The 14,212-nt window shown below is 50.8% G+C and overlaps 1 protein-coding gene across 1 annotated transcript in view; it reads right to left on the bottom strand.

The window, feature by feature from the left end:
- Positions 1-14,212, bottom strand: part of ITGB5 (integrin subunit beta 5) — a 63,028-nt gene that overhangs the window by 26,831 nt on the left and 21,985 nt on the right. The window contains exons 5-9 of the mRNA XM_063340713.1: positions 13,533-13,701; positions 7,586-7,747; positions 6,055-6,150; positions 4,776-4,865; positions 1,657-1,791 (exon numbers count right to left, since the gene is read on the bottom strand). Coding sequence (XP_063196783.1) covers positions 1,657-1,791; positions 4,776-4,865; positions 6,055-6,150; positions 7,586-7,747; positions 13,533-13,701 — 652 coding nt within the window. The remainder of the gene's footprint in view (positions 1-1,656; positions 1,792-4,775; positions 4,866-6,054; positions 6,151-7,585; positions 7,748-13,532; positions 13,702-14,212) is intronic.

The raw sequence follows: 14,212 nt of genomic DNA, 5'->3' as shown, positions 1-14,212 counted from the left end.
CCCAGGAAGCCTCCCTTGACCCCCCCTCCCATTCCCAAGGCCTGAAGCAATTAGGAAACAAGCTCAAATTACAGAGGAGAAGGAGATCAGAAAGCAAGCTAAGGGGATCAGGGTAATCCTGCTCCCTTTCACCCGCTGACACCCACGCCCCTGGGGCTAAACCCCAGCGGATTAGGACCCAGTGCCAGCATTATTATCTTTGGGGAATCCTTAGTGGATCTTGATCCATGTGGAAGCAATGGGGCCGAGAGCCACTGAACGGGAGGGGATGGAGGGATGAGACCCCCGTGATCCCGTGGCTTGTCTGCCAGTACAGGCACCTCAACACTCCAGTGCACCAAAAATGGGAGACACACCAGTGCTGGCTCCCTGCTGCACCCCAAATCTTCTGCTGCCTGGGGCAGAAGGTATCCCTAGCTCATCCGGATTGGGAGAACCAGTCATTCCCGCTCACGTCATCAGCCTCTGCGGATACGGGCACGCACGTACCTGCTGCCAAACCCCTTTACAGCACAAGCTGCAGCGGCTGGAGCAATCTCCCTGCTCCTGCCAAAGCCGGGAGGCCAGGATCAACCACCAGATTAACTCTGCTACCTCGGGGCTCTGGCTTTGCCGTGGGAACAAGGAGGGCACGTGCCTAGCGTTGGCAACGCTCCAGGGATTGCTTTCGCCCGCCCATCGGAGATCCAGTAAAGTCAGCTAAAAAAGCTGGGGCCACCTCCCTTTTCAGCACTTTGCACGATCCTTATTTGGCGGGCTAAAAATCCAGCTGCTGCCCACTCTTTCAAACTATTTTTATGCGCCTCGGCGCTTAGAGCTCTGGTATGTTTGCAGAGCCGCTCTTCTCAAATAAGGCAATCAGGCTGCTAACGAACCTGCGCCCGCGTCCTCGCAGACAGCAAAAGCCTGGAGAACGGGAAGGAGCTCCCCGCCAGTCTGAGCCCTTCCGCCCCAGCCCTGCAGCCCAGCAACTCATTTATCTGTATCAATACTCAATTTAAACAAGCAAAACTTAACTTTCCTGATTCTTTTTATAAAAAAGCACAGAATGGATTACGCTATGTATACTTTTAACATTAAGGGGCAAACTATATTTTCATGCTGTGCTGCCATTCAATAACTCTAGGAACACGGGAGAGGAGAGCTGCTGCCTTTCTGAGCATCCTATTGTTTTTTGCAACCTCCAAGGTTAACCGTGACCTCTTAAATCCAGGAAAGACGGGTTTAGATTCTCAAACAATAACAGGAAAACCTTGCATGCTTAACAGACCAAGAAGAGACCATCAGACCACAGCAATAAAAACTTCACAGGTGAGAGCGGGACGTGAATATCTGGGATTACACAAAAAAAGCCCATTCTTGACTATTGCATCCTGCTGCCTGATCAAGACCTTTGAGCTCAGGGTGCTGTAGACAAGACACCTGTATTCCTTCTTTCCTCACAGCTGAACTTGGGCTAATCTATACCGCCCAGAGCCACTTCCAGGAGAGCGGCTCTCTGTGAGTTTCCATATTAACACGCCACAGCATGAGCCGAGCAGAGTAATATGAGCAAACCTGTATCTTATTGCCCAGGACTCTCTCATCGAGAGAGGTAAGAGGCTGCACAGGGGGTGAAACAGCCTCTCCAGGGGACGGACCAAAAGGCAGACTCACCGTATCTCCTATTTTGAGATCCCCGCACTTCCTGAGCCCAGGATAGGACAACCCGTCCTGGCATGTGGCAGTGAAGGTCAAGCCAATGTCCTCAGGGCTGTCCCAGACTGTGAGCTCCACCTTGGACCGAATACTCTAGAAACACAACGGGAAAGCAAACCATCAGGTTCCCAAAGGCAGGTGGGTTTCTTCTGCATTAGCCTCTTCTCCTGATGTTCCCAGAGGGCAGCTAGGCCATCTCTGCACCTATATGAAAAAAAAGAATCACCCGTGCACACACATTGACATTTGTGCTTGACTTAACCAGCTCAGGAGACTTCTGATGAACACAACTGGAGTCATGGGGAGCTGCCTACAACCCCTGCGGGTGGCTTATGCCCTTTAGGACAGCTGCGATGCCCACTGTAGCCAGCATTGAAAAGATACGGATGCACAAGAAAAAGAAAGAAGAAAACATTCTTGACCACGAACAGAGCATCTCTGAGCTTCATGTGTGTACCTGCACCTCCTGCTCCCCATAAACCAGCCCCTTAGAGAAGCGCAAAGCTTGATTCTCCACTGGCAGTCATCCTGTGACATCCATCGTACAGCATAGAGAAGGTGTAAAACTGCACGATCTCCATCCTATTTTCTTGATTTCCCCCAACTGGTCAGAAAAACGTATTTACCCTCTTTAGAGAAAACGACAAATAGACTCATAGAATCATGGGGTTGGAAGGGACCTCTGGAGATCATCTGGTCCAACCCCCCTGCCAGAGCAGGGTCACCCAGAGCAGGTTACACAGGAACGCATCCAGGGTTTGGAATGTCTCCATAGAAGGAGACTCCACCACCCCTCTGGGCAGCCTGTTCCAGTGCTCTGCCACCCCCAAAGTAAAGAAGTTCCTCCTCACGTTTAGGTGGAACTTCCTATGCTCAAGTTTGTGCCCATTACCTCTTGTCCTGTCCCCGGGCACCACTGAAAAGAGCCTGGCCCCATCCTCCTGACACCCACCCTTTAAGTATTTATAAGTGTTGATAAGATCCCCCCTTAGTCGTCTTTTTTCCAGACTGAAGAGACCCAAATCCCTCAGTCTTCCTTCACAAGAGAGGTGTTCGAGTCCCCTAATCATCTCGGTAGCTCTCTGCTGTACCCTCTCCAGCAGTTCCCTGTCCTTCTTGAACCGGGGAGCCCAGAACTGGACACAGCACTCCAGGTGCAGCCTCACCAAGGCAGAGCAGAGGGGGAGGATGACCTCCCTCGACCTGCTGGCCACACTCTTCTTGATGCACCCCAGGATGCCATTGGCCTTTTTGGCCACGAGGGCCCATTGCTGGCTCATGGTCGTCCTGTTGTCCACCAGGACTCCCAGGTCTCTTTCCACTGAGCTGCTCTCCAGCAGGTCAGCCCCCAACCTGTCCTGGCGCATGGGGTTATTCCTCCCCAGGTGCAGCACCCTACACTTGCCCTTATTGAATTTCATAAGGTTCCTCTTTGCCCAACTCTCCAGCCTGTCCAGGTCTCTCTGTATGGCGGCACAGCCTTCCGGTGTGTCAGCCACCCCCCCCCAGCTTTGTGTCATCAGCAAACTTGCTGAGGGTACCCTTTCAGATGTGTCAGCTGGAAACACCACCATGGGGGGAAAAAAATGAAAAAAATCTCTTTCTTTGCGAAACTTTTCAAAGTGAAAAACATTTTCCATCAGCAAGGTTTTGGTATGCTCCTACCCCCTTTCTTCTGCTCCTCATCCCTCCTCCCTGCTGCACACACAGACTTTTTAAGTCAAAAGAAAATGAAGTTTCTAAGTATTAATTTGGAATGAGGTTGTTTTGTTTCATTCTTCCAATGGCTGGAACTGATTTTTTTTACTAGTGGTGTCCAAAAAAGACAAAGGTTTCCGAAATGGAGCTTTTTATACAAATACATTTATTTTCCAAAGCCAGCTTGCAACTCCATCCCTCCCCTCCTTGTCCCCAGCACTCACCGAAGTGGCCAGATTAAGGAAAAGTGCTAATTCAGACCCCTTGCCAGTCCATGGGATAACAAAACCAGGGTTCGCATGCTGGCAAAGAACTAATGCTTTTGGAAATGGGCAGGAAATAACTGAGTTTTGGCCGGGTGCATCTAAACAGCCCTTGAGGGAAAGAAGAAATAATTTCCCATCTCTCTGCTGTAACATTCATGGGGTGGCAGTTGGGACCGTACGGAGCATCCATCACCTGCAGGCTGAATGCCACACAGGCCGGTAAAGCTGAACACGCTGCTCTGCCCAAAATTATCGTGTAGAAGTTCACCGTCACACCGATACGCTCTCCTGTGTCTTCCTGCCCAGAGCATCTCACCTGGGGCATGGCAGAAGACAGGACACTGGGCCAGACCTAGGTATAACCTTGTCTGGGCTCTTCCTATGTTCCTATACAGATGCCAAGACTTCTTATTAGCCCTGTATAGTAATGCTATTAGCCTAATTGTAATGCTATTATTATTAGCATTTATTATTTAACAGCTATTATCATTTAACAGCTGTTATTATTTAACAGCTATTATTTTGCGCTGTTACACAGTGATACCTTCTCACATCACCACAGCCACCACTAAGGGCGACTGCAGGATTTTGCTGCTGCGGGATTTTGCTGCTGTGTTGTTTGGTGGCCCCCAAGCCTGCTGCACCTTCAGGGATGAGTGGAGATTGCTGGAGAGACCTAGAGGAAGAACCTGGCCCTGAGGTGGAGCAACGTCCCTCCCTGAAATAAAGCTGTCTTCTGTAGCCCAGGGAAAATTCAAAGGATGAATCGTTTCTTTGTAAAAACAAGGAAATCCTGAACCATCAGTGGCTCCAGGGATGTCTGATGTGAAGGCCACCTGCCACAAATCAGGGCTGTATTTAGAGGATAATTCTGCACATGGGAGGCATGGGGTGAAATCCTTGCTCCACTGCAGGCTTCCTTGGGCATCCCTGTGCTCCTTCTCCACCTCACACACCTTGTTTCCCTCCCCGGGGTGGATGTCCCAGCCTCGGCGGTACACGGAGGACTGGGAAGGAGGTGGATGAGCTGGGTGGAGCACGGCAGGGAGAGATGAGCCGGCCAAGCTCTTGGCGCTTCACACGACAGCAGCTGGTGGATTAAAATGCACTTACGTTGTAGGCCTTGACGATCAGCTCGATGATGTTCTTGGAGTCTTTGTGCAAAATCTCCACCGTTGTCCCAGGGATCAAGGCCGTAAAGTTCTTGGGGAAAAAAAAAAAGAAAATGAAAGAAAATGCTGAGATGCAGAGAGGAAAGCAGAGGGTGAAGAGGAACAGACCCCGTGCCAGGGACACCGGCCACACACCCTGCCCCATCCTCTGGTGGTGTACACGGTATGGCTTGGCTCACACTGATGAGGAGCTTTTGGAAGCAAAGCATTGCTAATGCGGCACATCGAACGCTAAACAAAGCTTGCGGCCAAGGGATGGGGACTAAAGGACACGGCTCTGCTGCTGGAGGGGGCCAGACCCAGCCGCCGTGCACTCGGAGAGCCGGCACCGGCACGGCGGGGCGGGAGGTGCGGCTGCCCCGACTCGCCGCAGGACGGGCGAGCATCCCCGGAGAGGGGGTGGAGAATGAGCTCAGCCCTCCCTGTGGGCGAGCAGCAGCTTCTCCACCGTAGCAACGCAGCTGCTTGTTGGTTTCGCTCCAGCCTCGAGAGCCGGAGCAGAGATCTCCGAAAGCGATCCCGCCTGAAACACCTCCCCGCATCCGCAGAGGAGCAAAACCTCACGGGGCAGCTCCAGACCTAGGCCGGCCCTTGTGGCTCAGGTCACCTTTTCCTTTGGGAGGGGAGAGCGGGGATGGCGAGGGAATTCGAATTGTATGTGCCACATCGGGGCCCTGGACTACGGGATGGAAAAACACAGCTGGGCAGAAACACTGCGTGCGATTAGGTAATGGGATTAAGTCACTGCGGAATGGGTTGAACAGGTTTCTGCGCTCTCGCATGCTGCACGGCTGGCAGCCCTCCGAACATCGAGATTAAGCTGGAGTCTATTTTAGGTCTTCACATGCTCGCTAACATATATATGTTTGCTCTAAGGAGCTTTAGTGCTTTTCGCTGAAAGGACTAAGCGGGGAAGGACGGCGGGCTGAGCCTCGCCTGCCTGCATCTGCCTGCCCCTGCCAGCCCCGCGGGCAGCGGGGGGCTGCCTGCATGCGTGCTCGTGGCTGCACACATGCGTGCCCGCAGCTGCGCACACACGCTCGTGGCTGCACACGTGTGTGCCCGCAGCTGCACACACACACTCGTGGCTGCACACATGCGTGCCCGCAGCTGCGCACACACGCTCGTGGCTGCCCATGGTGCCACCAGGAAGATGCTTTCACAAGACATTTAAATGTCCACCCCCCCCCCCCCAGCCCGGGCAGCTCGGCAGCACTTACCTTGTACAGGACGTAATGACTTTTCGTAACAGCGAAGATCAGGTGGATGTTGTTTTCAGCAAGTTTCTCCCCAAGAAGCGCCAGGGAAGGATAATCCTAGGGGCGCAAAAAGGGCAGAAAGACTGCTGGGTAACACAGAAACAACGACTAATTTCATTGCTCTTCTCTTCCCAACAGCAAAATTCGTTCCAGAAACGTGGCATGTTTTGCTGTGGGATGAAGTCTCTGATGTACCAGCACAATCCCAGCTCAAATAGTAGAAACTCTGTCATCCCTTAAATATTTCTGCTACACCCTTCACTAGAATATATGACTGACAACACCATTAGTTACAGCAACACCTTAAACACTGGATTTCTTTCCTTCCCCTTTCTGCTTTGCCAACAGCAGACACGTGTGTAACAAGCTGCCTGCCATCCCCAGGGATGCAAGGCAGGGAGATCTAGAGCTGCACTAAGTGGAAATGTATGATTTTTCTCCCAAAGCAGAGACATCCACTGCCTGCTCTTTCCACATACTGGAACCATAAAGTGATTACTAGAAGCTCCTTCATTCTGCAGACTTCCCAGACAGAGAGGACGGCAGGACGACAGTGCTCTAGCTACCCACACGCAACAAAATAATGAACCAGGGCTCACTTGCAAGAGACCAGCTTGAGTTTAGAGCCCCTGGCTGCTTCTGAAGTGCTGTCCTCAGAAAAAAACCACCTCATTGACTTGCAGACTGGACGGATGATTGAGAGCCTCCAAGACCCAAACATGGAAATACCGAGGCAGCATTCCCACGTCAGCTCCCCGGCATAACTCCACATCAGTTCCGGGGTTGTAGCCAGTACACATATGCTTCCTAGGATTGCACAGGTGGCCAGAGATCCTAGCTTCCATGCAGAAACACCTGTTACGAGGTGACATCCGTGCAGGAATAAAAATCATAAGCAGTGGTGGTGATGCGCTGAATAGAGCACCCTTCTGCAGAAGGAGGTGATAATGAGACAGCAGGCAAGTGCTCGTTCACCCCAGAAGTTTCCCCCACTGAGTTTAAATTAAAAAAAAAAGGGCCAGTTTATCTATTTATTACTAAGACCTCTGTTAGTGTTGTGCTCAAAGGCTGTGAATAAGAGGAGCGTCCCGACGTGCTTGCTAGTGTAGCCACATCAAGGTAGACTCAGGGAGAAGCTGACAGTCCACTGGACATTTTAGGAAATGGATGACATCTTTGATGTTTCCTCTACACTTTTCAGGCAAATCTGACGCACTTCAGGACACCAAGTTACTTTTCCCTCCCTTGCAATAAGCCCTGAAGGAACTCGCTAAGTTCCTAACCCATTTTTGTGCATCGCAGAAGCATTCACTACAGGGGGATGCCCAAGGGAAACACCAAATTTTATTCGCAAACTGCAGGATGGGGTGAAACCACGCTGGTCAGGGGCTGCATGTGCCAAAAACTGAGGCAGTTTGGAGTGGCTGGTCTCCAGAGATGTCCACCAACACCCCAAGGACTCCAAGTGCTGGCCCTCCGTGTCCCCCCTCACCAGCTGGCTGGATGCGCTGTACTCGTTGGCTTCATTCAGGTGGCACTGGCCGTCGTGGGGCTGCACCAGCCCCCCCAGCTTCCCATCCAGGGCTATGTGGGGCACGTCATCCGTTGTGAAGACCAGCAGGTGAGATGCCTCCTTACGCCAGCCGATCTTCTCCTGAGGGAAAACAAACCCCCGTGAGACAGCCGGTCTGCCCCTGCCAAGCCCATGCTTCACTCTCACCCTGCACGTGGTCCCAGCCACGCATCCAACCAAAAGCACTAATTAGATCTGTTAGCACTAATTAGAAGAGTACCATGCTCCTTTCCACCCATCTCTAGCAAGAAAACAAAATGTGAGGGGCCCACCTAGTATTTCCCAGCATCTCCTTCCAACACATTTACTTAAAAAAGCATGAGGAGGTATGTGGACTGTCCACCAGACCATCTCTACCCAGATCCAAGAATAAGAATTTCAGCTGCTTTTATAGTCAAAGGAGACCTGCCAAATTCCTCCACACACATTTAATCTGACCTTGTTTCCTCAGCTCTGCGGAGAGGCCAAGGCAACAGCAAGAGCTGCAATATCCCCGCTCAGCAGTTTCATTACTGCCCGCTCCTAAAGGCTGTTTCTGAGCACGGTGATGTCCCCGCACAAGGGCTTGGCTTTGGTGCACCCACATGCATGCACAGGCGCTCTGTGCAAGGACCAGACGTTATCACCATCTTTGCCTGGAGGGAGATGCAGGGATAGATATTTATTTTTTATTTTTTCAAATAAAGGGATAACATTTAGTTGATAAACTTTCTCTTTCCACGGAGCTTCCCCAGGTTTCTGGCTTTTCATCAGCCTGAGCAGCAGATCCGTGCCTACAGCAGCACACTGAAGCTGCTTGTTGCAATGGAAGAGGAGGGAAACAGAGAAGCCCAAAGGAAATTTTTGGAAACCATGGAGCTGCGGCACACTCCCCTGCGCTGGCTGGCTGCTCCCACTGCCAGCTCGTGCCAAGCCGGGCAGGCTGAGGTCCCGCCTGCCAACCACGGCGGGGAGATCCTGCCGCGGCAGAGACCGGAGCCAGAAAGCTCCATCTCCCAGAGCTTCCCCCTGGGCTGGCCACCCTACCCGCCTGCCGGGAAAGATGCAGCCACACACCTTCCCTCCCCACACGCATCCAGCATCCCCCTCCCCAAGCCCCCGGCTCAGAGCAACACAGCACTTGAGAACGTGGGAAGGGACAAGGGAAAAGGTGGTAAAAGCTTTCTGATGGGAAGGCAGTGCAGATGAATACACCCGACTCCTCCAGAGCTTACTGCTCACCTTATTTAGCAAAATCTGACATCTACCTTGTTTTACATTAACACGCTAGCCCACAAACGGCTGCAGCCCGGCTGCAAAGACGCTCGCTATGGAAAGAGCTGGCGTGGGCAGGGCAGGAGGGCAGAGCAGGCAGAAGGATGCGGAATCACGGCTGCCAGCGCAATTTTCGCCTGCAAATGTGAGTCATAGCCTAAAGCCTGCTGATCTTTCCGATAAATATAACTCTTGCTTCAGGGACGCTATTCCAGAGTAGATTGCTTTTTCCTCCCTGTTGCAGAAAGTATTTTTTCTTTAACAGTATTTTAAAGACCCCCACACACCACAAATAAGGCCATAGGAAGAAATCTTCGGCAACACACATCCTTTGCCGTGCACCAGCATGTTACAGTCCAGCTCAGGACGTAATGATGACTTTTCTACTCTGGGAAGCAGGAGTCATCCCACTGTGACCCCAGCTGGACAAAAGGCAAAATATTCATGCCAAAATGTAATTTCTTAAGAACTCAACACAAAAGTGATTAAGTCTCTAACAACGCAAGAAGCAGTTGTTGGTCTACTCAGTCACCAGACAGGCCCATCCAGTTCACTTTCCTGTGTGTATCCAAAGCTGATTTCTTTTCTTTTTAAACAATTGAGGCCAAGAAACTCCAAAAGATATTAAAAGGATTAGTTTGAGTTTCATTTCCTTAGAAATGTGGTACGCACAAAGAAAACGAGCTGCATTCAAGCAGCAGTTATGAAGCCACTTCAGGGATGATGCTTCCATTCACCTGCCTCCTCAAGCGATCCTTTAAATCACGGGCTGAGCACCCCTTTACAGACAAGCGCTGTGTCTCTGACACACACCTTCCCACATAAACAACACCAGAAACACTCTGGTTGCTCAGTTCAGCAACTCGCTTCCAAAAAACAACGAGCACCCACAGTGTCAGTGCCAATATCCAGGCACTGAGAACATTTGATGCCTTGGAGCATTGGACCAGGGTGCCTCAGATGGGGTGGCCAAGCCGGTGCCAATGCTACGCCAAAAGAGCTGGAGACCTATGGAAAAAGCACCCGGAGAGGTCGGCACGCCGAGGAGCTGCCGCATCTCACACTGCCTCCGCCAACAGCTTCCCGGCGCTGGAAAATACAGCTCTTCGACACGGAGTTTCCACCGCGAAACCCAGAGCAGCACTCTGCTCTGCTTAAAACAAATAACCAAAGAGACTCATTTATTTTTACTGGACTGGGATTGTCGAACAAAAAAACCTGCACTGACATCTGCCCCCTCATCTGGTTTTTGATCCCTATGGGATAGAGAGGATTTTGAAAGCAGGGGTGGGACCTGACCCAAAGCAGAGTGAAGTGGGAAGATGTGTCTCCGCAGGGCTGGGCATGCTACGGATCCTGCCCCTGCTCCTGTGACCAGCTGCAGTTGCCTCCCGTCCCCCGAAAGACCAGCTTCTCACTCCCTACAGCCAACAGCGACTGGCAAAACTGCCACAGCTGTCCCAGCACAGCACAGCCCTCCAAATCCTATTGAAAAGGCTGAAAAACCCAGCATCAGTATTTCCAAGCCTGAAATAATACCTAAATTTATGCTCTGGGCACACAAACTGCCAGGAGACCCCCTAGGTTTGTCAATGTGTCTAAAAACCCACCACTTTCCCAGGCGCAGATCCTTTGGGAAGAAAGAAACAGATACAGGTGCAAGATAAGTATGCCTTAGAGATTAAAAAAACAAAACCTGCTTCATTTTGCATTAGCTCTGAAAAGCACCTTGGCGTGTCCTAGATGTTTTGGCCATCTCCATGTACCAGTGTGGCTAGCAAGCACCAATTGAAACTATTTCAAAAGACACTTTATTTTCTAATCCAGCATTATCTCCGTGCTGCATCTTAGTATATAAGATCTGAAACTTATACATACCACCAAGCCATGCGGTGCTTGCACTTAAAGAATGGCAGAAAACCAAAACACTGCAAATGGAAAATGTAATTACAGAAGGTTGATTAATATTCCTGGCCAGCAATTTTAGCGTCAGGATAAAGGCTTATTGTCTCTGGCTCTTTCACTGCCTCCAGAATAACATTTACCGTATCTTCATCTTTCAGAAAGGAGCCAAACCCTGGGCTCGCTCGTTAGTCTGTATTAGCTGGGCAAACTTTCCCCCCTCCTTGGGTTGAAAACCAGGCCAAAAAATGACTTGAGCGTTACAGAGCTCTTAGACAGCTCATGCAGAAGAAATGCTTGATATGAATTACATTATAAAAATACCTAGTCAACAGAGTAGGTATTCTTTCCGACCCCTCAGTGATTGAAAGGGGAAGAGAAGACCACGCTTGGGACACCGCAGCTTGGGAACAGTGAGGCTCTGCCATGCTGTGACCAGCTCTCCCCGGGACATCCCCCTTGACTCTGCTGCTGAGCACAAAGTACTTCATGGTCAACAGGCTGCATCGCCCTGAAGGTGGGGGACTTTCTAAGGTCATAACTGCCTTAAATCTTGGGTTTTGAATATGGTAGAGAGGCTGAAAGCTCTGGCCAGAGAGACGCAATGGGGCACCACAGCAGTGATGAGGAAACCCACCCCAGGAGCCACCAAGGTATCTGTATGCCGCTTTCCCTGTACTGGGGGAAAATATCTCCTGAGTTACTACAAGCTACTGTCCATGCACGTTTTATTCCCCATGATACTTCATTAATCATCGCTGGATGCAAAGCACCATTCAGTGCAGCAAAGAGCATCCTCACCAGCAAGTGGCACTCACTGCCACTCCAGATGTCTGCCACCTTCACCCACCTCAACGGTGCTGAGCCCCACCACAGCCCACGGCCACTGACCAATATGGGCCATCACTCCGCCGCCGCCGTGAGGGAAATTAATCACTAAGCTCCCGTTTTGGCTACGGGGCTTAGGAGGTCAATCAGCTAGCCCGGAATTTTGTCTATTCCAACTGCGGACAGAGACAGCCTTTGCTGCTCCTGCCTGCGATCAGCAGGCAGCTGCTCCACCCACAGCAAAGGGCTGCCAAGGCAGCACGAGTTATGACGCAGCTGGTTCTCCTGCCTCATACACCAGTCCCATGGACTTTCTTTCCCGCCCCCGAGCTCCAGTAATTAATTAACCACTGCGGCTGCAGAAACTCCTCTGTCATGACCTGCCATATCATGCCATGAGCCATGCAAGCGCACACGCTCACCTCTGCTCACCCTTCCTAGAGGTTGCTCAGTCCTGAATTTAGGCAGCACCAGCATCTAAAGTCACCTTCTGGATTTAGAAGGGACCAGGCTGTGCACTCAAGAACCAAGTCAAAGATTTTGGTCCGTACCAACAGTTTGAGACCGGCACAAACATCTAGGAAATATCTTGCAGGTCTCCTGCCTTCCAGCAACACCTCCAAAATGAGCCCTTGTGATACACACCACAGTATTTCTGCAGTGTAGGGAAATGTTGTCCCAGTTTTGCAATAACGTGGTGGAAGGGACTGCAGAAAACCACATTGTGGGTGGCACAACTGAGATGTCACCACCCCGAGATGTCTCTGCTCTAACCATGACAGCCACTTCTCCAAAACTGAGAAGCACTTTACGCTCAGAGGAGTATCGGGAGCAGCACTGTAGACGTGCGAACAACTTTATCTGTGATGGGTTGGGAGAGGGAAGATGACTGTTGGGTGGCAGCAGATCCAACAGGGCAGGTTCAATCCTGTCATGAGCATGAAGTGTAAATGAAGCCAAGCCAGGCGAGGGAAGATGTGGTTTCCCACGAGCCCACGTCACATCACTCCCACAGACGATGCCTATCTCCCGGCTCCCAAAATTCAGACCCAGAAGAAAACACACCCATCCAAAAGGACTATGCAAGACTGGAGCAAAAAAAAAAACCCAAACTGTATGTCAAGAGGGAAAAAAAGCAAGCAGAGCTGTCCCTGGCGAGTGGGGCAGCTCAGCCACGTGGCAGATGGAACAGATGCTTCCATCCCTGACGCACAAAGGGATACGGAGCAACCCAACTGCTTGTTCCAGAAAGGTCTTCAAGCAAATCTCCAAAAACCCTAAGGACACGGCTAACATGGCACCAAGCTAATGAACTCTGTCTTTAATTACTGCTCACAGCTCCAGTTCTGCTGACAAAGAGGGAGAGCAGGCTATCAGCACTTGGAGGTGGGACCATCCAGCCCCATACACCAAAGGGGGCAGGTACGAGCAGTAGGAACCAGCTCCAACTCTCAACACGGGTCAACCACTGCAAGATGTGTTTGACACACACTTAAGAACCGCATTAAACCAACGCACAGTGCTGTTGCACACAAATGGACGTGAATCTTAAAGGATTTAATCCCAGCTGCTTAGGGATCAGCACCTACAAGTCTAATCATGCAATGAAATCTCAGCCCTAAACTTGCATTTGCAAATCTCCATTTTTACCCCTTTAAACTAGAAAAGATATTAACATCTTTTTCTTTGCCTGTTCATGTACAAAAGCACACAAAAACAATAGCCTCTACTTTTCAAGGCATCTTTCATGCATTCTTGAAGAAAAATTTAGTAGTTCCTTCCAAGAAATGGCATACCGAAGCCTTACCCCGGTCCAAGAACACAGCAGAAGAAACCTCCTAATTTCCTTTGCTTTAAAACCCCAGAAATGAGAGCGACTCACCTTGCACACAGCAGCCTGCAAAATTGCATCGAAACCACCCTCTGGAGCATCTCGGTTGCGGGAAACCTTCTGTTTCTGAACTTCTTCATTGAAACGGTCGACTTTATCCGTTAGGGACAAGAGGTGGCGGAAGCCAAAGGACGGGACACAGCTGGGGAACAGCTTGTAACTGTAGGAGGAACAGAGGAATAGTCAGCTGGGAGGAACATCACCAGCAGCCAAGAGCTGCAGAAGCTCCCAGGCTGGTCTCCAAACCTCTGTTCAGAGGGATGAAACACTTCCACAAGGCTTCATGTTTTGAACACTTCAATTTATGGCTATTTATCTACAAAACTCCACAGTAGAGACCATCTTTTTGGTTTCCCTCTGGTGGCTTTGAGCATCTGAAGTTTCCAGAGATCTCACCAGGGCCAAATGTCTCTCTCCCCATAAGGTCTGAGTGGAGACACAAGGCTCTGGTGTTTCAGCACCCAGAAAGTGGTTTTCACACTGGAAGTCTGCAGTGCAGGATGCGACCAGCAGTGACGCAGAGGGCATGTCGGGGCAAGAGGGCCAGAGCCGCCCTCCACAGGAGCCCAGGAAGGTGTGCTGGTGTCAAAGTGCACCATGCAGGAACATCACTGCCATTCAGCTACTTTCCCCCTATTTTTCAATATGCATTTTCACTTTGTCATCCAGTT

Source organism: Chroicocephalus ridibundus, chromosome 7 (genome assembly GCF_963924245.1).
Source record: "Chroicocephalus ridibundus chromosome 7, bChrRid1.1, whole genome shotgun sequence".
Lineage (NCBI taxonomy): Eukaryota > Metazoa > Chordata > Aves > Charadriiformes > Laridae > Chroicocephalus > Chroicocephalus ridibundus.
This window is presented reverse-complemented; position numbering and strand designations above follow the sequence as displayed.